This window comes from Protopterus annectens, chromosome 11.part0 (assembly GCF_019279795.1).
Source record: "Protopterus annectens isolate FY-2018-M chromosome 11.part0, PAN1.0, whole genome shotgun sequence".
NCBI lineage: Eukaryota > Metazoa > Chordata > Ceratodontiformes > Protopteridae > Protopterus > Protopterus annectens.
The window spans coordinates 704,253,773-704,280,206 of record NC_056745.1 but is presented as its reverse complement, the minus strand read 5'-3'; the positions used below and the strand labels follow the sequence as shown (position 1 = coordinate 704,280,206).

The window sequence follows — 26,434 nt, the reverse complement described above, 5'->3', positions numbered from 1 at the left end:
CAGAACTGAAAGGTCTCCTGGTAATGCTGTCATTAAAATCCAAAAACGTGTTGAAACACAATGTTCTTGTAAAATAAAATTCACTAAAACAAAAAAACTTGACATAAATGAACTACCTTTATGGAAAAGGGTACTATCTTTAATCTGGGTTCCTGGTTGGCAAACCTACATTTTAAACTAAATACTTCTTTGATTATCAATAGGGGTACCTTAATGGAGCAGCTTAAGCAGTTTGAGGATGATTTAATTAAATATAGGAATCTACAAATTGACAACATGTATTTATCAGAACATATTAAGCTGAAAAGGATTCTAAGGGGTTTGAGATGCTGGAAATTTCCAGTAGGACTGGTTGAGAACTCTATATTACACCAGGCATTAATTGAACTGCTTGATTGTACAGGTGTGGAGATTATGCAACTGGTTGTAGTTGATAATGATAGGTAAATGCAATTTTTGGAGCAAGAGACTTTAGCAATTAATACTTTATTGAAAACGATCTTCTGTTTCACACTTATAAAAAGTCTTACGAAGAAATTTTTAAGAAGGTCAATAAACTAGTAGCAAAAAATAAAGGGAACAGAAAAAAATCCAAAGGGATGGGTTGGAGTATTATGAAAAACATGAATAAAGTGATAACATCTTATAGTGAAGTTGTACAAGATAATGGTCAATTTGAATTACAAGGTGGGGCTTGGCAGGATACTAATAATTTTTGAGCTCCTTTACCTGAAGGAAGAAGGGCATTTGGCAGCCCATTTCATCCAAACCAATGAATAAAAAGTCCAGTTTTACCATGCTGTACAAGGAAAGGGAGAAACACGAGGAAACAGTTATGGACTTGACTGTTGAAAGATTTGATTGTACAAGTGATGGCTTTGATTCAACTGCTTTACAAAATGGATTAATTGATGGTGGTTTTAAAGTTTTTAACTAGAGTCAGTAGTTGGCAATCATATTTCACTTTTTAAAATAGCCCAAGTTGAGAGTGAATGGCAGGGCTCTGAAGTGGAAGTGACTGGCTCTTAAACCAAAATACAGGAGTCTCTTGGACTCCTCTATTTTATGTGAAGGCAAGCTTCCTGGAGATGTATACAGCATATCCATTCATTCTTATGAAGACACGGAAGAATTGACTGCACTTAGACCATTCAACAGTGGATCATTTCTACATAACTGTTTAGGAAACTTGCAGTCAAAATGGGCCAGAGATCCTCCATTTTCTTTGGAACCAAAAAGAAGAGAGTAAAATCCTCACAAGGTTGGATTGGTCTTGTCTGGTCAGGTGGGATCTGTTAGACTGCTCTTTTTTGCAGAAAAGAATGAACTTTTTGCATAACAGCCTTTGCCTGACTGGGAGTGACATCCGGCAATGGGGTTTGAGGGGACTGGGGTAACTCCAAAAATGGAATTCAATAACCTCTGGATATGACCCAGCTTGCTAATTTGTGTCATGTGAAGGCAAATCAGGACCAAGTGGAGACCCATATGCATACCCCCAATTGCCTTCGGAGTGGAGCAGCTAAACAAACCTTCAATGAGATTGGGGGCATCTGTCAGAGAAGGGCCAGAGAATCCCTGGTCCTTCGGAGCTCCCTGACCTCTCAGCATGCATCCACTGCAGTGGCCTCCTCTGCCTCAGCTGCCTCTGTCAGAAAAGGAGCCATACTTGATACAGAGAGTAAGGAAACCAAAGAGAACGATTATCTTTTTGGTTCTTATTAAAGGTACATTAAGGTCTTTCAAATTTCCCTCCTACTGCAGAAAGGGTCTTGTCATCCTGCTCATTCTCCTACATCCTTTCTTTCACCACTGAACCAAATAAGGTGGCTCTTTTAAAGGGGGCATTTGTAAAGGACACTTTAAAGTTGTCTGTAAAATCATAGAGATGAAACCACATGCAGTGTACCATGGCAATGTCTGCTCCGGCTGCTCTCACAGCCCCGTCCACTGAAATTATGTGATGGACAGGTTGCTGATGTCGAACACTGTTGACAGAGTGGCTTAAAGTTGCTTTTGCAGCTCTGGCATAACACAGTTCTACAGAGGGGATACAGCTTTCTGAGTGAGATTCCTCTGTAACCTAGTCATATGAGTGGCATAGTTCTTGGCCTGGATAGCAAAGGTGCTGGAAGAATACACCCACTTCCCAGTTTGCTCATAGCTCAAGATCCCTTGTTGGGGGGATGGATAGATGAAGAGTCTATAGGCAACTCTTTTGGTGGCTGTTACAATTATAATGGAGTCTACCGTGGAAGTCTTTGCCCAGAAGAGCTTATCCTTAGGAGGACACAGTATCCTTTTGGGCTTCTTCAGGACTGATTCCCATGAGTCAGGTTTCTGCCAAGATTCACTGACTACTAACTACACCAACCTGTTAGCAGGAGGGACCACCCAAGAATTAGGAGTAGTTATTACGTATGCCTCATATAATACTGCTTCATTTTGAGAGGGTGGGTCAGATGGCCAGTATCCCCTCTCTCTCATGAGCTCCAGGATCTCTCTAAAGGAAACATTCCCTGTAGGAGATTATGGAGAGCCATCTTTACAATTTGAATCAGTATCCAAAGTGACAGGTTCAGTTGATGAGTCTAGCTCTCCTCTTGGGTGTTTCAGAGGATGAGACTCTGGAGTCTTCCAAGGACTGCCTCTGTGATAATGCAAGTAGTATGGGGTCTATGGAACAAATCTACCCAGATGATGTCTGTTGAAAAGCTAAACCCAGTCAGCATGGATCATGGGGTGGAACCATGACAAAATGACCCTCCCCAGCACTCAGAAAGTAGCTCCAACATCCATGAGATCCAATGAAACCATGTCAGTGTCAAGAGTCAACTACCAAAACAACAAGTGTCACAATAACCTGGGTGGGATCCTCAGATTGGACTGTGTTGTCGACACTGAGGAGGAGACTGTAGCTGAGGTCTCAGAAGCTGGCATCTCTGCTAGCACCAAGAGTACCATCCACTGGAGACAGATACAAAATCCTTGAAGTCAACAATACCTGCATCTATGATTCCCAGATTACAAGACCTGGTTGACAAAATGGATCCAATGGGACTGCAGCCAATGTACAGACTGGTGAGGGAACCCGGGATGGGTTGAAATATATGGATGCAATCTGATTCAGAGGTGATGGAGTTGCAATAACCCTCATCTCGATTAGAGTTTTAAGGAATGTCTATAAAGGGCAATCCAAATAGACTTCTGGGGCTCTTTTACAGGATTTAAATGGCATTGTAGACAGAGTGAAGAGGACATAGAAACAGGTTTCTCAGTTCTCTTAGGAAAATCTTAAATAGTGATAGGAGCTATTAATTCTGGATCCAGAAGAGAGTTATAGTTTGGGGTGCAGGCCACATGGTGTTCAATTCTCAGAGTCTTTGGAGCCAAAGATATCTGATGGATGCTTCCTCAAATCCAAATACTTTGGTTTCGGGGATCTAACAGATAACTTTCTAGTTTTGACTGTTAAAGGGCTTCTTCCAGATCTGGTGCCAACCCTTATTCCTCCTAACAGCGCTCTGAGCAAAAAGGTAGCACAGATGTCACATAAGGCACCAAGATGTTTTACCCTCAGACCACATAGTGACCACAAGGCCTTACAGGGGAATTTTATGCCTACATTTGGAAGATTTCTTGAAGCTGGTAGCTTTCTCCATTGCAACACAAAAAAAAGCACACACTGCTTTCAACTATAAGACTACAGAAATACTCTAATTATTCAATTATATTTCCCAAGTCCAAATACACAAGCTTAACCTGTATGCCAGAAATACACACACAGCAATTCTACAAGATTAATGACAAGTATAAGAAAAACACACAATTACTACAGATAGCAGCATTAAATATAATCTCAACTTTAGAACATACACTAGAAAAAACAGTTGACAAAATGGTGCCAAGGCCACAAATTAAAAGGCTGTAAGAAAGCTTCAAACATCTGAGGAAAAACGGTCAAAATTCACTATCCTAACTAAAGATCAAAACCTATACAACCAAGGCCAAATGGCTGCAATTAGCTATTTTCTAATGTTTTTAGTTAACAAATAAGAGGCAAAGCATTTATCTGCTGAGATCAACATTGCTACTTCAAGAGGAGGCAAATGAGATCCGAGCTTATCAGGGAGGAGAAGGGCATTGTGGTTAAATGTTTCTAAAGGGCTCGAGGTTGGAGCACTGAATCAGGTGGATTGTAGAGGGCTCAAGGACCCATACACTGGATCAGACAGACTGGATGAATAGGATCCTGCATTATACACGCTCAGTCACAAGTTGTAAATTATACCTTTACATTTGTATAATATATGTACGTGAGCCCCCTCAACTTCTGAGTAAATATTACATAAATAATATGTCTGTTTTAAATGGCGGCAAGCACTAATGCAACCTCAAACTTAACCATTACTTTCTATCAATCACTGTGTCTTGGAGAAAGAGTGAGAGAGGAAATCCATCTCTATTCACACTTTTTTGAGGTTGCACTGATTTTAGAGGACCCCACCTCCCACTCACTATCTTGCTAATATGAAACCAGTGACATAACTTGGGCAACTACGAAGTCAAGCTACAATGCTCCAGCAACTCTGACTCAAACTCTTGTGATCGCAGCAACTGAAGCCTAGGATAAAACGGACACTTCAGTGTTCACATTTCTGTGTTGTTGGATACAGTATGGGAATATTTATATTTTGGAATTTTTGCTGTGCATTTGCATGAAATACATGAAACTAAACTGTCCTGTGAAAGGTTAGCAGCTTCATGCTGCACATAAAAGCATTCCTTCACTAAGGAACTAGCAGACCACTGAAAACAGTTTGTTCAAATGCATAGCTAACTGAAGGACAATGAATGGTTTCAAAGCAGACATGAACAGTTACAAGTGGAGTTCTAAACAAAGTATATTCTAAGCCAAGTACAACTTGAAGAAAAAAAAAACAATCAATGTAAAGCAAATATCAAGTAAAGGGGAGAAGTATATTAACTCATTACAGCCTAGTGCCAAAAACCCAAACAGCGTTTGAATTGAAACAATAAAAATATAAAACACTGAAAGAGATGCCAGAACGAACCTCACATAAGATTTATTAAAAGTTTAAGTGCTTTCGTTCCTCACAATACCAGAACTTCATCAGAAACATAGTAATCATTTGTTGTAAGTTTTGAAAAGCCTTAAAGACACCAAAACACAATTAAATTTAAAGATATACACCATTAAAAAGCATGTAACTTATAAATGTTAAATCTGCCAAAAACATCAAAAATACATTTAAATAATATTAATTATTAATATTAAAAAGAAAATTAAAATTAAAACATTAAAACTTCAAATACCACGATCAGGTGAAATAATTATACTTTGGCTGTTTTGATTTTTAACAAAGGCTTGATGGAAATAACATTGTTAATACCTGGTGGATTGCAAGCATTAAATAATTGCCAAAACTAAGTGGCTCATAGTCACATCCTCTGTTACTAGGTGTAATTTTTTCCAAAATACTAAATACAAATTTTTTGAAATTACGACATGTCACTGAATGTTTATATAAAGCATTAGCATCAATTGCTTTGCTAATTGCATAATTGTATTAATAAATTCTAATTCTCAAAGGTCCTACTGTCTTGCTGACTTAAAACACCGGACAAGAGGAACAAAAAGCAATGTATACTACCCACTTAATAGTACAACTGTAACTTCCCTTCACAGGGAGTAATCTGGGGTAGCCTGACACTGAAAAATATGTCCCCTGTAATACATATCTATATTGCTTACACATCCAACAACACCACATGCCCCAATTTCTATGTGATACGTTTGGCATGTCATGATTCTTTTCTAAAATAGCCTTTAAATTATTACTGTTTTTTGTACACAAATTCTGGCTACCACCCCAATTGGTCAAGCAGCCAAAAAGCACCAAATACAGTCTTCCAGTGACATTCTATATTTTTTTTTACAACAATGAACAACAAAGACCAGAGTTAAATCTGTGTTTTTTTTGTTTTTTTATTAACCATCAGTTCCTTTGGACAACTCAATAATGGACCATATTTAGTGCATCTAACTGCAAAAATCCATTTAATAAGCTCTTCCAACAACAGTGGGTATCCACAGTCCGTAAACAAGGTAAAGTTTTTCCTCTTGTTTAAAACAATGCCATCTGAAATCAATCTCCCAAGCCTAATAAGCTGTCGTTTAACAATGTTCCTTTTTTGCCACCAAGGATGTTGACTAGTAAAGTGTAAAAAGGCACCTAAAATGTATTTTTTTCTAAATAACCTAGACTCATACCTACTTTCAGATAGACTTTTAATACAGTAATGTCTAACTAGTTATCAAACTGTCACCACTGGTCTGCTAAGATAAGTACAATCAATCAGTAGAACAATTCAGAAATTCAATAAATTCTTTCAGTTGGTAATGTTCCCTTTCCATAAAATAAATATATCATCCAGGTACCTCATATAAGCTTCAAGGGCTGAAACAAATACTCTTCATTTCCCAATAACTTACAACCATATTCACAAAGACAGGGGCCAAGGCTGCTCCCATCTAATACTCCTATGTTGCTTATAGTATTCCTCCTCAAAAAGTACAAAATTATTTTTGAGTACCAGTTCCATACACTGGAATATGAAGCTTGTCTTGGTCTGGTCGAGGTTGGTACCCTTTGTCATAGCCCTAAAGAACCACTCCAAACCCACATATTGTGGGATGACGGAGAACAAATCTTTAATGTCAAATGTCACAAGTAAAGCATCAGGTAAAAAAGGGTCTATATTAAATCAGTGAACGCTTAGAAAAGCGAACGCTGACTTATCGACCCCATGTAAGTGAAAGTTTACAATCCCAAACACTCAGAACAGCAATTTTTCCCCCCAGGGAAAAAAAATCACTGTTTCAAATAAGAAAAAAAAAAACTTTAAAACATTACATAAACATTACATAAAGTGGGGGGGCTTCACCCCCCCACACACCCCTACTTAAATATACTAACTTTGAGATCGCAGTACAGTGACGAAAATGGCAAAATACCAAAGGCGGCCAAGCAATTTCTTTCCCAGGGAAAGAATTCGCTTATATGCAGTTTTGGTATTTTGCAGTTTCGCGCTTTCAAGTTTGATCAAGACACCTTCGATCATCTAACAGGGAACTGATAAAAATGCTAGGAATCTTTTAATAAATTTTTTTTCCCCACTGAAAAATATTCAAAGTCTACCATTTTGGCCAATGGTTCAATTTTTGGGGTCTATATTAGAACATCGAAGTTTCAAAACTTTGAATGTTGTAATATGAAACCCTATTACACGAAGGTTGAAAATATCAAAGCAACAGAAAACCAAATTTTTTCCTAGGGAAAGAATTCAGTTATCCGTTTCTGTTGCTTCAGTATTTTCAGCGCTGTGGTGGAAAGTTACGGGTCTGGTTCAGGTAAGTGTGCGATTGAGTGCGGGTTAGGGTAGTTAGGGTGCGGGTTAGGGTAGTTAGGGTTAGGGTGCGGGTTAGGTATGTGCGCGACTGTGTGGACGTGAGGGTTAGGGCGGGTCAGGTGAGTTAGGGTTAGGGCGCAGGTTAGGTATGTGTGTGATTGTGTGGAGAACTACTTTTCGAACAAAGAGAAGTGTTTTGGCAATTATTTAATGCTTGCAATCCACCAGGTATTAACAATGTTATTTCCATCAATCCTTTCTTAAAAATCAAAGCAGCCAAAGTATAATTATTCCACCTGATCGTGGTATCTGAAGTTTTGATTTTTTTAATTTTAACATTATTTTAACATTTAGTAATTGTATTTTTGATGTTTTTGGCAGATTTAATGTTTCATAAGTTACATGCTTTTTAACGGTGTATATCTTTAAATGAACTTGCATTTTGGTACCTTTAAGGCTTTTAAATACCTTGCAACAAATGGTTACTGTGTTTCTGATGAAGTTCCAGAATTGTGAGGAATGTAAGCATTTAAACTTTTAATAAATCTTATGCAAAGGTACGTTCTGGCATCTGGTTCAGTGTTTTTTTTTTATTTCTATTTTATTTCTATTACAGCCTAGTGATGCCTCCAGGTGTTTCTACAATTACATCACAGTGGCGCCTCTAGGCATCAAATACTGCTTGTTCATATTTGTGTTAACAATTCCAAAACCATGCCACATACAAAGTATTGAAAGATTTCATCTTAAAGCTTACACAATGACAAACACAACTTTATTGGTACGTGACCTCTGACCAACGCAGGTAAAGAGATATTAATTGCTGCTCATATAATAGATTTATATTACCAAACATGTCATGTTTCTCAAGTATAACAACAATAAAGTAGCATAGCCAGAACTGACTATCCTTGTATGAAAGCTACCAGCTGGATGGATAAAATGCTGTTGACAAATGTGTATGTAATTTGAGTGGTTGCTGAGATACTGTAAGTTGCTTACAAAATGTTACATATATAATACTTACTGTGTTTACTGTAACTTATAAAACCTAAAGAATACTACAACTATAAAAAGAGCTTATGCTGAATAGTTTACCAATTGCATTTTTTGTAACCCTTATGGCTCCACGGTTATGCACATTTGCTTGAAATGTGAGGACATAATATGATTTGAACAAAAAGCTAAAGGCTCCTCCCATTGGAAGTTTTAGTGCACTTCCAGAGCTCCACTGCAGGGAATGAGTTAAAATATCTAGTATTGGCGGCCCTATTTTAACAATTAAAACTGTTCCATCCTTCAAAACAATGTGCAGCCATTAATGGCCTACTTTTATTACCATTACAGTTCAAACCGATTTCTTCATTGCCAGTATTCCTCTTGGTGTTTACAAAGGTCCGACGCTTACTAAATGCTGGATCTACAGAAAAAACACAAGCAAATTATCAGAATACAGTTTTCAACCTTCTTTTTTCTGTTTAAGTAACAGTACTTCTCAGGATTACTTAGAGAAATCAAACTCTTAAAACATCTCACTGATATAATAAAACCTCATGCCTTGTGCTCGTTTTAGAACCTGATACCTTATGATATCAAATGGACAAGATCACAGACCAAGCAGAAGAAATCAGTTTCTTTTATAGAGCTGCTGTTCTCACTTTCTGTGACAGAATAAGAAAAGCGAACAGCAATCCAGGACAATCTCACACTAGAGGCATAGCAGGGAGAAGTAAGTTGAGATGGTCTAAGCACCCAGCAAGGATGCTCCTGAGTTATATGGGAGATGTGCAACACATGCCAGAAATTATATCTCTCAGCTTCCATGGGAACCCCTGGAGATCCTGCAGAACAATCAAAAGACAGCTGTGAGAGGTGGGAACGTGTGGCCTACACTGCTCAACTCGCATCAACAGAAACACTCTCTAGCACAAACGATTTAGAAAATAGACAGATGGATGTATTTGCAACTTTTTCTATGAATGTTGTTTGCATTTCTTTATACTCAGATTGCAATGAAGGCAGAAAAGGTTGCTTACATTCAACTTACTACAAAGACTCATAAGAGCTATTAACACTCTAAGATGATGTTGGTAACAGACTTATAAAGATACTCTTAGCCTCAGAACTCATCCCCTTGGTACATTCAACGCCCATAGTAGACAAAGCTGCCAGCAAAGCTATTGATGTGAACGCTTTATATAAACATTCAGTGACATCTCGTGATTTAAAAAAATGTGTAGTTAGTATTTTGGGAAAAGTTATACCTAGTAACAAGAGGGGGTCACTGAGAACTACTTTTCGAACAAAGAGAAGTGCTTTGGCAATTATTTAATGCTTGCAATCCACCAGGTATTAACAATGTTATTTCCATCAAGCCTTTGTTAAAAATCAAAGTAGCCAAAGTATAATTATTTCACCTGATCGTGGTGTTTGAAGTTTTGATTTTTTTAATTTTAACATTATTTTAATATTTAGTAATTGTATTTTTGATGTTTTTGGCAGATTTAATGTTTCCTAAGTTACATGCTTTTTAATGATGTATATCTTTAAATTTAATTGTGTTTTGGTACCTTTAAGGCTTTTAATACCTTGCAACAAATGGTTACTGTGTTTCTGATGAAGTTCCGGAATTGTGAGGAATGTAAGCGTTTAAACTTTTAATAAATCTTATGCAAAGGTACGTTCTGGCATCTGGTTCAGTGTTTTTTTTTTTATTTCTATCATTACAGCATAGTGATGCCTCCAGGTGGTTCTGCAATTACATGACAGTGGCGCCTCTAGGCATCAAATACTGCTTGTTCATATTTGCATTAATAATTCCAAAACCATGCTACATACAAAGTATTGAAAGATTTCATCTTAAAGCTTACACAATGACAAACACAACTTTATTGGTATCTGACCTCTGTCCAACGCAGGAAAAGAGATATTAATTGTTGCTCATATAATAGATTTACATTGCCATAAATGTTATGTTTCTCTAAGTATCCCAACAATAAAGCAGCACAGCCAGAACTGACTATCCTTGTATGAAAGCTACCAGCTGGATGGATAAAATGCTGTTGACAGTTGTGTATGTTATTTGAGTGGTTGCTGAGGTACTGTAAGTTTTTTACAAAATATTACACATTTAATAGCTACTGTGTTTACTGCAACTTATAAAACCTAAAGAATACTACAACTATAAAAAGAGCTTATGCCGAATAGTTTACCAATTGCATTTTTAGTAACCCCTATGGTTCTACAGATATGCACATTTGCTTAAAATGTGAGGACATAATATGCTTTGAACAAAAAGCTAAAGGCTCCTCCCATTGGAAGTTTTAGTGCACTTCCAGAGCTCCACTGCAGGGAATGAGTTAAAATACCTAGTACTGGCGACCCTATTTTAACAATTAAAACTGTTCCATCCTTCAAAACAATGTGCAGCCATTAATGGCCTACTTTTATTACCATTACAGTTCAAACCGATTTCTTCATTGCCAGTATTCCTCTTGGTGTTTACAAAGGTCCGACGCTTACTAAATGTTGGATCTACAGAAAAAACACAAGCAAATTATCAGAATACAGTTTTCAACCTTCTTTTTTCTGTTTAAGTGACAGTACTTCTCAGGATTACTTAGAGAAATCAAACTCTTAAAACATCTCACTGATATAATAAAACCTCATGCCTTGTGCTTGTTTTAGAACCTGATACCTTATGATACCAAATGGACAAGATCACAGACCAAGCAGAAGAAATCAGTTTCTTTTATAGAGCTGCTGTTCTCACTCTCTGTGACAGAATAAGAAAAGCGAACAGCAATCCAGGACAATCTCACACTAGAGGCATAGCAGGGAGAAGTAAGTTGAGATGGTCTAAGCACCCAGCAAGGATGCTCCTGAGTTATATGGGAGATGTGCAACACATGCCAGAAATTATATCTCTCAGCTTCCATGGGAACCCCTGGAGATCCTGCAGAACAATCAAAAGACAGCTGTGAGAGGTGGGAACGTGTGGCCTACACTGCTCAACTTGCATCAACAGAAACACTCTCTAGCACAAGCGATTTAGAAAATAGACGGATGTATTTGCAACTTTTTCTATGGATGTTGTTTGCATTCCTTTATACTCAGATTGCAATGAAGGCAGAAAAGGTTGCTTGTTCTGTTGTACATTCAACTTACTACAAAGACTCATAAAAACTAGGCCCATAAAGATACTCTTAGGCTCGCAAATTCAAAGTCAATACAGCAACTTGCCAAGTTTATAGGCACAGAGGACTGAGGATATATACTGACTCAAAGGTTCCTGCCTGTCATCCGTCAACTTATAGAAATCTGCCTGAAGGAGGAGTCCTTCAATCAAGGATAATTCTACTCACATAGGGCCAATGACATTATTTATATTAATATTGTGGGGAAAAAATAGTGTCTTTGTGCCAGGACTCTTAAATGGATGAGTTTACATGTAACATTCAGTGTTATCCACCAATTCCTGTTTTATTATGGAGTGATTGTATATTTGCTTTTGAGAAATCATGTATGAACATTTTATACCATGTACAGCTGTACAGTTTAGAACAAGGATAACTTCAAGCAAGAGAAATGTTTAAATGACTGTCTGTTAATGTTTTGTTTTCATATAGCTATAAAGAATAGTAATTACAAACAAAACTGATTAGGATATCTGACTGCAGCTATTTACTGACAATTTTAGAAGGCAAAATATATTCGGAAGCACTGAAAACTAGTTAGGAACGAACAGCTGCTAACAGCACATGGCAAGCTAGTCATGTGGAAGTGTGGGAATTAAGTCAACTATAACAACTTAAAATTACCTTAATTGATTCTGAACAAGGTCCATGCTGTGTAGAGGCAAATGATTATATAAGGATGATTTCTGTAATCTACAGATGCAAATAAAATGCACACAAAATTGCATCTTTATTAAAAAGAGTTATAAAGTACAAATGCTGACTTACTGGAGAAATTTGCAGAGATGGAATAGCTTCTGTAGCTTACCCTGAACAAGCTTAAACTGTTTTTTTAGCTGTTTGCTGCATTATTTTAAAATCTGCACTTAAAGTTACTTTTTAGTCGAATTTGATCGAAAGTTTGTTTGTTTGTTTAATTTAACTGTTGAGGCTGCCCACTAAAGTGTGCTAGCCTGTGTAACTGATTTATCACTGTTTCTGCATTTTCTGTGTGTTTCTATCAAAAAAACAAAAAAACAAAAAAATAATCCTTGTTTTCCCACCTTCCTCGACTAGTTTAGACCAGTTAACAGGCATTGCTGTATTCTGGGCTGTGGTGTAATTCCTGTGTTGTCCATTACCTTACTTGGATAGAAGGAAGTTTCTTTCCTCACCAGTGGGAGTGGGGAGCCTTTAGCAGCCTACCTGTCCCTGTAGGAAGTGACCTCAGCACAAGAGCTGTAGTAATTGGTTGTTTTGGACCATTTCTAGCTCTTTTGTAGTTCCCTGTTTAAAATCCACGTTTGCACGGCTTTATGCTTTGCGCATAGCAGCCGGTTAAACAAGGTTAAACTTCTTCTGGCTCCGCCAAGTCTGCTCTTCAAATTTTCCCTTAAGGAAGCTCTACTCTTAGTATAATCAGACTACTCACTATATTATAAGCCTAGCACTTGTTATCAAAACTTCTCTACTAAGTATGCACTCTCGTACTAAGTAAAGCACTACATCCACCTACCACCCCTGTGAATATCCACTTCCCTTAAAGGCACAGCACTCCCTTATACTGTTCTAGCATGTCGAATGGTAGATTACTGGCGTCCTCTCCAGTTCAGGTGGTCAATCTGGGTATCTTGAGACAATGCTACAATTGTCTCATGTACACAGACAACCCTATCCTCCTCCCAACAAACACAAATACATATGAGAGATGAAACTATATAGCCAAACTGGAGGCTGAACTCTCTCAACTCAGGGCTGGCATGACCAGACAGGAGGAGATGGTAACCACACACACAACAATCCCAGTCCCACATAGACCTACCACAACTGCAAACCAAACACATAAAAACACAAAGACATACTCGGAGGCTCTAATAAAAAACTTACCAAAACAACAGAGGCTCCCAAAGCAGACATCCAAAAATCCACCACCTCAAAACAAAACACATGCAACACATACTTCAATAAATCAGTGTGTCAACCAATCACAGCCCTTAAGGCCAAACACCATGCCTGATACACTAGTAATAGGTGACTCTATAGTCAGACACACTGATGTCCCGCTTACCAGGCTGAACAAGGAGAGGGTGACTGTGAGCTGCCTATCAGGAGCTAGGATCCGCCACATAACACACGCACTCAGGTCACTCCAAAGCAAGTACAAATATGACTCCGTCATTGTCCATGCTGGCATGAATGACCTGCGACGTACCTCCCTGGACTACATGAAAAGAGACATAGAGGAGCTCTCCAATTATGTAGCTCAGGCTGGTATGACCCTGACCCTGAGCAGCATCTTGCCCTCACCAAGAATGATGCCACAATACAAAGACAAGATGATCAGCTTTAATAATTGGTTCAAGTACTGGTGTCATTCTAAGGGGATCCAATGTCTGTCTGCCTGGGATGACATGTTGGACAAGCCACGCTGCTTCGCAAGGGATGGCTTACACCTGTCACCACTGGGCTTCCGGATATTGGTTAAGGCTCTTGCCAAACCCATAGTTTTTTAGGCAAGGCTCAAAAGACAAACCCACCTCCTTAGAAAACAAAAATGGAAAAAAACTAAGGTTAATGCTGCTCAACGCCAGAAGTCTAAATCTCAAGATGCAGGCACTCGATGCACTCCACAGCATGGAGAACATCCACATCTGTGCAGTAACTGAAACCTAGTTCAAGGCTCCTGAGAGCACCCCAGCGCTACCAGGCTATACCTCATATCATGCCTTTCGGCCCCAAAACCCGGACCGAACCACAAAGGGAGGGGGAGTGTCCATATTCATCAAGGACACCTACACCTCCAGGTTAGTAGCAACACATGAAGCATCAGAGACCATACAGGTGCAACTAGCCATAGGCAAAACTGCTATACAACTGGTAGCATGTTACAGACCACCCTCCCAATCTCAGGAACCCCACTCAGCCTTCCTGACGACATTGGAGTATATGAATGTATCACAAAATACCATCATACTGGGAGACTTCAACTACCCAGACATAGATTGGGTACATTATTCTAGCCCTAACACCCTAGCCCAAAGGTTCCTGGAATTCATAAATTCAAATGCACTGGAACAACTAGTCACCTCTCCCACTAGGGGAGATAATATACTAGACCTGATCATCACAAACATGGGGACAAAATGCTCCACACCGGAGGTATACCCCTCACTAGTGAGATCTGACCACAAACTAATCACCCTGGATATACATATCCCACCTCCACCCCCAGCACAAAAGACCACAGTGGAAAAACTTCTCAAAAGCAGACTTCACTCTTCTTAATACTGAGATGGTATCCTTTAAGCCCACTGGCCAGTGGATACCACATCCCACAATGCCGAATCCTTCACAAATGCTTTCTATGGACATCTCCAAGAAAGCATGGATCATGCAATCCCAAATAAATCCAAGTCCCTCTCCACCAAAGGCAAGCGTCCTGTCTGGTGGACCTCAGCCATTAACAAATTGTATAACAAAAGAAGGAAGCTACAGCATGTCAGAGCAAAATCCCATAAAGGGAAGACATCTCTGATCAACATTATCAGAAAACTACATTCTCTCATAAAAACATCCAAGGCCAACTTTGAGAGAAAAATCGCTAAGGACACTAAAGATAACCACAAAGCCTTCTTCAGCTATGTTAGAAACCTGGGCGGAAACCCTCAGATATGCTCAGAGTTAGTTCACAACAACAAAAAATACACTGAACCCACAGATATTGCCAACATTCTGGCTGACAGGTTCAGTGCAAATTTCTCCCCTCCCTCACCCCCCAAAGAAGAAATACTTATCCCAGCTGAATGTAATCTCCCTGTCATCTCAGATGTCCAAGTGAGAACCGCCCTCAACAAAGCTAAAAACACAGCATCAATCTGACCTGACGGTATCCCGGGTTGCGTGCTACGTGAACTCCAAGAGGAGCTAAACCCGCACACAAAAATGCTATTTAACCTTAGCCTCACTACAGGATATGTACCTGAACACTGGCGTACAGCAACAGTGGTCCCACTCCACAAAGGGGGTACCTCTACAGACCCTGGGAACTACCGCCCCATAAGCTTAACCAGCCTGGTCTGCAAAGCTATGGAAAGAATCATTATGGAACTCATAAACAGAGACATAGGGGACCTACAGACACTTGACCCCACCCAGTTCGGCTTTGTAAAGGGCAGATCCTGCCTTTTGAACCTGGTTGACTTTTTCAAAACAGTCACTAGAGCCATTGATGAGGGCAAAGCAGTCCATACAGCCTACCTGGACTTGGCTAAGGCCTTCGACACAATACCCCACTCAGGCATCATAGATAAGCTCAGCAGCTTAAACGTAAACACTTATGTCACTAGATGGGTTGCAAACTGGCTAAAGGACAGAACCCATAAAGTTAAAATCGCTGGAGCAATGTCATACTCAAAGCCAGTCACAAGTGGTGTCGCACAGGGATCTGTCCTGGGACCCCTCTTGTTCGGCATTTATTTCTCAGATGTTAAAGCAAACATGGGAGGGTTGCGGCTGACAAAGTTCGCAGATGACTGCAAACTAGGCGCCATAGTCGATACACCAGCAGACACATACATCCTACAAAAAGGCCTCACAAAAACGGACAACTGGTGCCGGAGTCACGGCCTTAAACTAAATGCCAAAAAATGTATAGTCATCCACTTTGGGAAAAACAAAGTACCCACAAATTATAACATAGACAGCAACCCACTGAGTACGGAAAAAGTAATCAGAGACCTAGGGACCCAAGTCGACAGCGACCTCTCATTTGACACCCACGTTGCCAAAGTGGTTAGACAAACATTCTACCTTGCACACCTCATCATGAAGGGATTCACATCCAGATCCAAGGATGTCATTGTACCCCTATACTCCTCCCTCATCAGACCCATGATTGAGTACAATTCCCCATTTGGTATGTACCTCACCCAGCATTTGCAACAGCTGGAGAGACCACAAAAGTACCTCACCAAGAGGATCAAGGGTCTCCAACATATGTCTTATTCTGCCAGACTAAAGAAACTTCAGCTCTATTCAGTAGCATACCGCCTGCTCAGAGGTGATCTCTGCCTGACATACAAGGCCATGTCCAATCAGGATCTGATGGACATGCTCCACCTCAAAAAATCCAAATCCATCAGGACCACGAGAGCTAAAGACTTAAACCTCGGCACAAGTATGAATAGGACATGCTGGAGGGATAGATTCATAACCCAGAGGCTTCCCATGCTTTGGAACAAGATCCCAGTTCATATTAGGCAGAGCCCCTCACTGACTCTCTTAAAGAGAAATCTTGATGAGTGGATGGGAGATCGTAAGTTTACCCCAGGGGTCACATGTGTATCACTGCTAGACAGGGGCACAGTAAACTAATTCTATTATATAAGGGGACCTTCATTGTGTCACTACTAGACAGAGGCACAGTATTCTAAATTTATTCTGTACATTTTTGTACCATTTCATGGGGTGGCAAAAGCCACATCACTATGGCTAGGCTTACAAATGCCCCAGGGCAGATAGCCTAGTACTAAACTATGAAACTATGAGTACTACAGCATTCTTCTAAGAAGGCTGTGTTAAGTTCAAATTTCTGAACTGTGGACTGCAAAATGTATACTTTGGTGTTCAAAATATTAATTACAAACTGCAAGGTGTGGATGTACGTGTCTGTGTGCCCACACTTCCAAGCACGGACAAATCATGGAAAACAAGAGACAACCATTTATTTCAAAGAGAAAGACAAAACTTTGCTGTGCAAAATGTAATGTAAACTGACAGCACATTCTATATCCATCCATGCTAAGCACATACAGAGACTGTGGATTACAGTTAATCCAGCTGATGAAAGCCTGAACTAAACTGCTCAATCATCTGTCAGTACCGAATGCTGGCTTGCACAACACATGCAGTGCTGAATTTGGGTGCACTGGGGGATAAAATGGCAGCTGTGGCCATAGGAGATTTGAAAAAATAATCTAAAACCATGGTCTTGAATGCTTCACATTTGTTATTCTGTGTTGCTTGTTCAAGTGAGAGCAGTAAAGCAGCACTGTTAAAAAAGGGGGGAGAAGACGAATGGGAAGCAACACTGTTCTTTTAAGTGTCAAAGAAAGAAAACTGGGACTGAAGTGACATTGTCTTCACTACCTGTAGACTGACATTCCATTATACCAACAGTCAAACAGGAATATTTCACACATCTGCAAATATAATTGGTGAACTGTTTAATGGGAAAGCAACATGTTCTTGATACTTTTAAAAATGATGGTAACACATTATAGCCAAACGTATGCAAAAGATTATTTTGCTTTGTATCGGGGAAAGTAGAAGTAAAAATATAACAAAAGAGGGTACATTTCTGAAGAAATATATGAAAGTTGGTATGGAAGATGCAATTCAGTAGTAAGAACTTGGACATAATTTATATATTATTCCCCAAGGTACAATAACTGGGCTACACTAGACAGAAATTATATTTCACACAAACATTTGCATTTAATTCAAAGCTTTGACACACATCCAATAACTATTTTAGATCATGCACAATAAAAAACAAGATAGAAATATGGGGTAATGAAGTAAAAATGAGACAATGGTTCTTTCTCACCTACCTCTTAACAGAGAGGAGTTATCAGGGAAGACAGAAATATCTTCAGAAGTTATAGCAAGTGAGTAGGATGAAATGAAAATGGAGTTTAATAACAAGAAAAAAAGGGAGTATCTGGATAACACGTATGACTTTACAAAAATTGCTATTAAGCAACATTTTGATGCTAACTTCATAGCACAAAAACTTTTAAGCATGATGACTTAGGCAGCAGAAAGTAGTACAAGGGTCACAGGATCATAAGAGATTAGGCTATCGACCCAAAGGGCAGAGGGCATTTCAAGCCTAGCCATTTTATCCCAATGTAAAACCATAAAAATGTTAGTTAATACCCAAGATCACATTTAGTAATGGCTGCCCATGCCCAGGAGTGGACACTATCCTCAGTAAGAATTTATGGTGCCCCATCCACTCGTCTAGGATTCTCTTGACCAGTGTCATAGAGGTGCTCTGTTTCACATGAACAGGTAGCCTATTCCAAAGACATGGCAATTGCTGGGAGATAAATCTACCCCCTCCAGCATGCCCTATTTAAGTTGTAGACCATATTTAGATCCCTAGAATGGGTAGCCCTAGTCCCATCTGCTTTATGTACATGTAGCAAAATCATTAGGTTTAGGGATTGCTCTGTAGGTCAGGCATGTCTCACCTAAGAAGTCTATATGATACATAGTACAGTGACGAGGACTTTAGTCAATCTGTGTAAGGCATGTGCGGGATTCCCTCAAAAGGGTTATTGCCAAACATAAGGAGCCTATAACAAGAACATTAACCAGAGATCCTGTAGAAGGTTTTATAGACATTCAGGAAACTTTATGGAAATATGTACAAAACATAGAAATGCGGAAATCAAGAAACAGCAGAAAGGGAAATATTCATGGAAGACTTAATTATGCCAAGCTTAGAGGCAGATGAGGCTCAACCACTAACAGTTAAGATAGGGAATGAGATAAACATGGTCATGTATAATCAAACTTTAAAAATGTTTCCAGGAGAACAGGGTATTCCTGTGGAAGTCTGGAAGAAAGGTGTGGTGACTGTATTATCCAAGTATGGTGAAGCCCCATCAGACCCAGCTTCATACAGACTTATTTCAATTTTAAACCATGATTACAATGGGTTTATGTCTACACTAGCTAAAAGAATGGCAAAGTGTTGCCAAAATTGATAGATATGGATCAATGTGGTTTTGTGGAGGGGAGGCAAACATCTGGCAACACTAATAGAACAATGATGATCCAGATGGAAGCAAAATGTAAGAAAATACCACTGTTGTTGGTGGGTCTTGATGTTGCAAAAGGATTTGACAGAGTAAGCTGGTATTTTCTGAGCAGGGCAATGGAAGCATTTGCATTCCCTGATACAATAATAAAGGTTAATTAGAAGATATATGAAGGATTGGAGGCAAACATTAAAGTGGGAGGGTTCTTCTATGATAAGTTACATTTAAAGAAATGAACCAGGTAAAGGTGTAATCTTTCCTCTTTGTTACTTGCTTTACATTTAGAGCCATTGGCAGAGAAAATAAGGGACTCAGAAATGCAGGGTTATAATTGGTATGGTAAATCGAGAAAAGCTGGCTTTATTTGCCATTATTATTTTGTACCCGATAAAAACAAAAAAGGCCATTTCAGTGTCATGGAACATTTTCAGACAGTTTCAAGTCTTTCCAGGATACAAATTAACGAAGACAAAAATAAAAGACTAGCCATAAATCATGTACCACACCAAACTGGTTCAATAATACCTACATTTATGGGGACATGATAAATGAAGTATTAAGAGTATGGATTAAAAAAGCTTTGTTATGGCAACTAAGGAAGAAACTAAACAAAAGATAATACAAAAATTGAGAAACTGGGAGCTCTTATTTATAGATATAGATAGTATGGATCAGGCATATTTTTACCAACCAGAGGAGAAGTTGCCAATAATTAATAAAGAGTTGAAGGAATTTATCTAGGAGGTGGGGAATTGGGTAGGATAAACTGGTCCTAACAGAAGAAGGTGGTTTATGCTTACCTAATTTGAAGGTATATTTTAGAGCTACAGAGTTAAGATTCATATACATAACACAGGCAAAAAGCTAGAATTCAAAACGGAAATAGAAGATAACGAAGTGGGGGGGGTTACGAAATAGAGAGAGACAAAGTGGGAGTTTGGATGCAGTTCCTTAAGGAGAACAAAAACAAGAGGCAAATTCAAACCAAGAGATGAAAGGTTAGTACTGGCGACCCAAGATAGTAGGCTATGTACATGCTGGTTTACAAAGTCCACTACACATATGGGAGAAATGGACAAATGTAGGTTTTGTAAAAACAGAATCGAAAATAAGTGCAAACCTTGTTGCTGGTTGTGACATACTAATGGTAGAAGGACTGTATACTGAAAGGCATAATAATGTGGCAAGACTGTTACACTGGGGACTGTGCAAACATTGTTACACTGGGGACTGTGCAAACATTGTTACACTGGGGACTGTGCAAACATTATGGTACTGAAGTGGCTGAAAAACATTGGAAACATGAGCCACAAAGCATCACAGAAAATATCACACGGGATCACCCATTACCAACAGTTCAAAAGACAGATGCTAGAAAACTGGATATAGTGGTCCATGAAAAGACAAAAGTAGCACTGATCACTGAAATCGCCACACCCAGTGACTACAACATCTTCTTTACAGAGACACACAAAGTCATAAAATATCAGGATTTGCAGGCAAAAACGAGAGCAATGTGGAAGAAAGATATCTAGACAGTTCCAATAGTAGTAGAAGCAACAGGTCTTATAAAAAAGAATCTACAATCTTATTTAGATATGTTATCAATACATGTAACCCCTTCTGAACTGCAGGAGGAGTCATTACTGGGTACATTGCGAGTGGTGTGAAGAGCACTTCTGGCTGACATCAAAGACTGAAACAATACTAATTTCATGAACTTTAATCGTACTTTGACTTAGGAATGGGATCCATTCCCATCATGGTATGAGAAACCCAAAAGACTTGGAGAAATTTAAAAAGATCGAGAAAATATTATATTCTTAAAGTAATAGAAAGCATTCCAAGAACAAAGCCAACATGAGAATGAAGAAAAGAGAGTTTGCCAGTGAGGATGACTGCAAACAGGGTTACAGAAAATAGGCAAGGGAGGCTGGAATTTACATGTGAGAACTGGCAAAAGAAGCAATGTACTGGAAGCAAAAACTAGAGAGGGAAAACTAACAGAGTGGGATGAGGCCAAGATGATGTTTGAACTGCATTCTGGGGACTCCCTTCCCTACCAGGGAATATCAGTGTATAGGTAAACATAAAGACCTGCTCTGGCATGGTTTTTAGTCAAATCTAGAACAGAGGCTGGTGTTAAAAAGGCAATGATTAGTAGGGCATATAAAATACTATATGATAACTATAAGAATCAGAGGAGGTTAGAAAAGATTGGGAAGACAGACTGGAAAAGCAATTTACAAGAGAACAATAGGAGAGCATATGTATGGCTCTTAAGTATGCAATAATGTCCAGAAAGTTTAGGATCTTTGCTTGGAAGTGTTTGCATAGGTATTTTGTACCCCAAGCAGACATCATAGAATTTTTACTCGGGTAGATGGCACATTTTGGGAGGTGTGGTGGGGAAGAAAGAGGTAACTGGGAACAAGTGTTTTGAGAGCATAATGAGATGGCAGATTTTAAAAATTCTTTACAGAGTACTCATCAGAAATACTGGCAAACCAAATGTCTAACTAAGGAAATTATTTCTGAGCTGACACAGGATCTGACTTGCCAACATTCTAGTACAGCCTTCTTAACATCAATTTTGTTAGCTGCCAAAAAAAGCAATTACTAGAAAATGGAAATCAAAGTCAAAACTAACTTTATTTGAAGTATTCAATATTAAATGGTACACAGAATGGACGTGGGATCTTTAGAAAATGGAAGGAACAAATTATACAGTAATAAATGGAAATTGTGGGAAGAATACATGCATAATGATGTTCAGGAGGATTGAGGTTTAAGGGAAGGCAGGAATGCAGCAATTTATGTAATGTTGGACTGATATTACAAAAAAAAAAAAAAAAAAAACTCCCCATAAAGTTCCATCTGTGTTGTCCATTTTCATTCTTCCTCAACTGATGAGCTCGAAAAGATCCTTGGATTTGACTCTACCATTACTAAAGCTCGTGGGAAACAAAAAGCTCTCGAGCTTCTCCCTTACCCATAATGCATTAACCCTAAGTTGCCTCAGCTCTTGTTTGCTGATTTTACTAGCTGTATAAATATGTGTAAATAAAGGATACATAAATGTATGTGTGCACTAAAGAGAAGGATTATATCAGGAGCTCAGTCAAAAGGACTGTGACGTACCTATAATATGTTTACAAACCTCTAGATGACTTACCTAAGGGATGGGGACTGTGGGAAGTTCAGAAAGAATGAAAATGGACAACGGACAGAACGTTATGGTGAGTATATAACTTCTTTATCTGATGCTGTCAATTTTCATTCTGTCCTCAACTGATGGGACTGAATCTCCAGCTACCTATAATCCTGAGTGGACTCTAAAGAAGGATATTCCTGAGCACAGTTGAACCAAATGATGCCCTATTCCCAGAGACTAGCGTTCGTACTGGTTGTGGTAAGGTAACACTCAATTTGTTACAGATAAATGAAATATAATCAATCAGTTAGCCATCTAGCTAAACTTACTTCTGCAACTGGTATATCCAATTTCAATTCTGCAAAGGAAATAAACAATAGTTCTGTTCCTCTGATTTTTTGTTCCATGTAGGTAGAAACATAACTGACTGTGAGCATCCAATAAATAACATGCATTTGCCCTTGTCTGAAAAATTAAGAAAGAATACCGGCAAATTAATGGATTGATTGATATTAGATTCTGACACCACCTTGGGAAGGAAAGAGGTATGTGTTCATAGTGTCACTCTATCCTTCTGAAAGATCAAGTACGGAGGTTTTGAAGACGAAGCTTGAATCTCTGAAACTCATCTAGCAGAGGTAATGGCTACTAGAAAAACAGTTTTACAAGTAAGTTACTTAAGGTCGCATTTAACTGTTGGTTAAAAGGGGGCATGTATTAGTGCCTGCAGTACCAAACTGAGATCCCATGGGGGGAGTAGGGTCCTTAAACAGAGGTCTCAAAACAAGACTACCTCATGCAAAAGCTCTGCAAAACTTATGACAAGCTACCAAAGAACCTTCCAATCCAATGTGAAAATCTCATATTGCTTCTAACTGAACTTTAATGGTTGAGGAACTAGCCTCTTCTTTTAAAAATAAAGCTAAAACTCAAGTACATTATGTATTGGAGCTAAAAATATCTCAGCATAATTTCACTGTGCCCAGTAAGCAAATCATTTTCATTTACTTGTATAGAGTTTTCTTGCTGAAAGTTTATGGGAAGATAAAGGAATAAGTCAGACATGAGAAGACAGCATCAGTTGTCTAGCTATTAATGGAAGTGCAAAAACCAGGCCATCAGCCTGAGGTTTGACATGTCTGGACAGATCATGCCCATTGGGTGAGACAAGAGGTATGGACTCAGATCCAGAATCTATGGTTGGTGAAGTGAACAAGGCCAACGGAAGGGAAACCACACCTGTCCAAGGCCTGTAGGGAGCAATGTTAAAGACTCTGCTCTTCAACCTAGCAGCTTTCTGCAGAAATTTCAGAATTAATGGGCATAAAGCAGACCTGGGGGGGGGGCAGCACTCATAAAGTAGACCATCCTTAGGTGATGCACCCTGTGGGGGGATTAAGGCAAAATAGTTTCTGCATTTGTTGTTTGGAGAAAAACAAAGATCACAGCAAGGCTGCCCCCATCAATGAAAAATTATTTTTGCCAGTTTCTTGATGAGAGACCACTCATGAGGTACAGGATTGCACCTGCTCAGTTTGTCTGTTATCATACTGGACTTCTCTGGAATGTGTCCTGCTATGAGAAAGTGGTTGGGTGAGATCACCCACTGCCACACACTGAGTGCTTCTCAACACAAGGGATATGACTTGGTACATCAGAAACAGGGAGGGACTGAACTACAGACATACTGTCTATTTGAATAGCAACTGTCCCTGAAGGAAGTGCATTCTGGAAGGCCTGCAATGCTAAGAGCACTGCTTTCACCTCCAGAACACCTATATGCAAATTGGCCTTTCATGGGACCAAGTGCTTTGGGACCATCTTGCCCAGAAAGTACCCCCCACCCCAACTGGGAAGCGTCTGTGGACACTATGGCCTTGGGTTGAAGGAGAGTGAATGGATGGCCTTGTAGAACCTGATGTGATTGAATTCACCATCTGCAATGTCTTCGGCATGACTGAGTAATTTCTATCTGAGCTGAGATCTGGTGAAAGTTCAACCATTGAGCTGCTAGTGTCCACTGAAGAATCCTCATATGGAGGCTGGCTAAACGGTACTAAGGTTTTCGGTACTGACATTGATCCTAGAGCTTGAGGGACCAACCGGGCTGAAATCTTGGTACTGCAAATTATTTTTCTGACCTGCAATCTGATATTCTGTACTCTTGACAGAGGTAGCAAAGCTATTACAGATTGTGTGTTGAAAATTGCTCCAATGAATTCCAAATTTTGAGTCGGTAACAGATGAGACTTGTCATAACTTATGGTTATCCCCAGATGACAGCCAGTCTGGAGAACCCGATTCCTTGCCCTTAACAACAGATGCCTGGTCGGGGTGTTAAGCAGCCAATCAACTAGATAAGGAAACACCAGAATCCCTGTAATCTCAAGTGAGCTGCTACTACTGCCATACATTTGGTAAACACCCTGGGGGCTGTGGCCAGGCCAAAAAGGTAGAGCTCTTAACTGGCAGTGACTGTCTCCCAGCCAGAAGCGTAAAGGCCTTCTGGATTGTCTGCACATCTTTATGTCATAATACACATCCTGAAGGTCTATAAAGCACATCCAGTTGTCCTTGCCCAGAAAAAAAGAGAATGGACTGAACCATGACCATCCGAAACTTTGTGTGTCGAACTGACTTGTTCAAGTTATTGAGAACCAAAATTGGTCTTCAGTCCCCTGTTTTCTTTGAAACTAAAAAAAAAAAAAACAATGGGCAAGTTCTGGATTATATCTGGTCTGGTGGGACCACTCGGATAACTTTTTTCTCTAGCAGCTTATGAGTTTGAATTGCTGCTTCTTCCCTCTGGGTGGAACATCAGGGAATTTCCTTGGGTTTGGAGGTGGAAAGGAAAAAGAGGTATCATATAACCTCTGAAGATAACCCTCTGCACCCAGGTATCTTTTGTTCTGTCTAGCCAGGCTCTCTGGTGCAGAGATATTTGTCTTCCAATTGCCTCCAGAAGTGAGTAACCGGGCCTCCTTTTAGGAGTGCAGGACGGGCCTGTCATAGAAAAAATCTCTGGACCCCTCATGCAGAAGGCCTCCTCTGCCACACAGGTGGTGTCAACTGTCAGTGTTCCCCTACTCTGCCCCTAGGGGAACCTTGCCCTGGAAAGGACCCTGGGACTTCCTGAAACATATTTTCCTCCTGCATCATTGATTCCTTGAGAAGGATATTTGAGGAGTCAAAAAATGTACGCTCACTGCAGAGAGGGTCTTTCCATCCTTCTCATACCTGGAAGAAGTGTCCTTTACTGTGGGTCCAAACATGGAACTGCCATCAAAGGGAGCATTGATAAATGAAAACTTGAAGGGCTTGACAAAAATGACAAAGCACATCCAGGCATGCCTCCTAATGAAAATGCCTGAATCAGTTGCTCTTGAGGTGCCTTCGGCAGCATGCGAAATTAGTCTCATGGATGAATTTGAAATAGAGAGAAGGGTAGCCAACTGAGAAGCCACAGATGACAGGACCTCTGCAGGAATGGACCCTGAAAGGGAATTTGAAAGTTCCTTGATCAAATGCCTTTGCAACACAGACTGGCAGACTAATCAACATAGATTTCCATAAAAGAACTCTCAAATCAGAAGACAAACCAATTCTCATCATAAAAAAATAAATCCCTTGGACAAAGCCTATATACTCTTACTCAGTAGCAACAAAAACGGAACTTCCTACCTCTAACCACCAGAACTACTTCTCACATACCCACCTAAAACAATACTTTACAAAATCATGGACCTGCTCTTGCACCAATCCTGGCTGGACTTGCTCATTATACTTCACTCCCCCCCTTCAAACTAAGTCTCTCATCATGTACTAAACCTGACTAATCATTT

General features: G+C 39.5%; 1 protein-coding gene across 8 annotated transcripts in view; it reads right to left on the bottom strand.

Annotated features, from left to right (window-relative positions):
• The window catches only part of LOC122815566 (protein mono-ADP-ribosyltransferase PARP12-like), a 981,818-nt gene that overhangs the window by 674,590 nt on the left and 280,794 nt on the right, over window positions 1–26,434 (bottom strand). For 2 of the 8 annotated variants that reach the window (XM_044088163.1, XM_044088164.1), the window contains exons 4-5: window positions 10,888–10,968; window positions 8,774–8,854 (exon numbers count right to left, since the gene is read on the bottom strand). The exons of 2 other annotated variants lie outside the window; for them this stretch is intronic. In XM_044088163.1, coding sequence (XP_043944098.1) covers window positions 8,774–8,854; window positions 10,888–10,968 — 162 coding nt within the window. The remainder of the gene's footprint in view (window positions 1–8,773; window positions 8,855–10,887; window positions 10,969–26,434) is intronic. 4 more of the 8 variants (XM_044088168.1, XM_044088170.1, XM_044088167.1 and 1 more) reach the window with 2 other exon arrangements.